General features: G+C 36.0%; 1 protein-coding gene across 1 annotated transcript; it reads left to right on the top strand.

Moving 5' to 3' along the window:
- Nucleotides 1-6: 6 nt before the first annotated feature.
- LOC103461526 (P-selectin-like) lies at nucleotides 7-1447 on the top strand. The gene is made up of 3 exons (XM_008403805.2): nucleotides 7-352; nucleotides 528-713; nucleotides 1142-1447. The coding sequence occupies exons 1-3, from the start codon at nucleotides 229-231 to the stop codon at nucleotides 1381-1383; spliced, it is 552 nt and encodes a 183-aa protein (XP_008402027.1). The 5' UTR covers nucleotides 7-228; the 3' UTR covers nucleotides 1384-1447.
- Nucleotides 1448-1682: the final 235 nt, after the last annotated feature.

Below are 1682 nucleotides of genomic sequence, written 5' to 3'. Positions count from 1 at the left end.
GTGATGCCGGAAGAGTCTTACAGGTTGAATTTCCGCTGAGGGCTTCATGATTTGCAATTAAAATCAGAGCTCTGTGTAAGCAAACCAAAATAAGGCTTTAAAAGTGATTTAGAGGAGTGGCCGTCCTTTGAAATAACCTCTATGATGCAAATTTTAACAAAACTGTCTTGATGTGTTTCAGCTTTATGTGAGAAGCTCAGTGACCAACGACTGATAGTGAGGGCAGACATGATTAAAGAAAGATACTTGGCAGGAGACGTGGTTCAGTATGCGTGCAGTGCACCTGGTGCCAATGAAGGAGGCAACGCAACATGTGAGAATGGCAAGTGGACAACATCCGAAGAATGTCCAAGTAAGAGGAAATGGAGCTAAAAACAGGAAAAATGGAATTTAGTTTTTTATTTTTACATGACTTCAAGAAATTTTGTAGGTTTCTACAAAATTGACAGATGCACTTTTTACTACTTATTTAATAACAGAATTGTTAGTTAAAAATTGTTTCCTCTGGTCTGCTCTGGTTTTCTCAGATGTTCCTTGTAAAGTTGAGCCATTGAGTGTCGGACTGAGACGTGTTGGAAGTGSATCCAAAACTCTAGTGAATCCTGGACAGAAATTAMGTTTTTTGTGTGAAGATSAGTACGAYATGGAGGGTTCTGATGAAGTTCAGTGTTTAGACACGGGGAAGTGGAATGGCCCGTTTCCAACCTGCTCTGGTGTGTTCACTTCCTATTTGGTKCAGCTTGCAAACACAGAACCAATCCACTTATACAATGCCTTTAACATCAATKAATTTTAAAAATAACTTTCACTTTGACTTTGTCTTATGTTTAAAATTAATCCTTAATGTCACTGCAAAAATAWTTCAATTTGCATGCATTGTTGTAAAGCAACATTTACATTTGTGATGGTTAAAATCCTTGATTAACACTTCTATCACGTAGTTGACAATCTCACTCTTTATTGCCATTTTCATAAAAGTGATATGTAATGTAATTATGACTTTATGGGGTAATTGATTAATTTAAATTAACAAATTTATAATTACTGKTTTTAAAAAGAAGATTTTACTGTTAAAATTGGTGTTTGTTTCCCTGAGTTATGACATATTTTGCTTATTTTGTAAACTTCTGTWCTTTGGCAGAGAAATGCAGAATACCAAACCTACCAGAAAATGTTCGCATCACTTCATCTGTACAAGACAATGTTATAAGTAAAGGAGATACATTGTCATTTGCCTGTCGTCAACAAGGACACATCATGCAAGGGAGTTCAACAAGTCGTTGTGTGGGAAATGGAGAGTGGAGCACGCCCGTGCCTCAGTGTTCAGAAGCCCGGAACACTGACCACTCACGTAAATCACTTCTTGTCTTACTCTTTTCTTGAACATGTTTTTATCCTAACTATATTTATTTAAGGTGTCAGCATTTACACTCTGATACATTTAATTAAAATATATTTAACTAAGTGCCACTCTGGTTAACATGTTTRAAARCACTAGACAGCACCAGAYAGGAAGGTGRATCACATGGTGTTTATTTCTGATTGTAAGTYCAATTTTGTGATCAACTGCTGGACATTAGTATGTTTAGCTAAGGGAAGCTACAATTTCAGCTTTTTAACAGCACAGACTTTTCTTTTTCAACAAAAATTCCCCACATGGAGCAAAATAAAAAAACATGAAA

Source organism: Poecilia reticulata, unplaced genomic scaffold, assembly GCF_000633615.1.
Source record: "Poecilia reticulata strain Guanapo unplaced genomic scaffold, Guppy_female_1.0+MT scaffold_2037, whole genome shotgun sequence".
In the NCBI taxonomy this organism is placed as follows: Eukaryota; Metazoa; Chordata; class Actinopteri; order Cyprinodontiformes; family Poeciliidae; genus Poecilia; species Poecilia reticulata.
The sequence above is the reverse complement of the archived record's forward strand: the minus strand, read 5'-3'. Positions and strand labels throughout refer to the sequence as shown.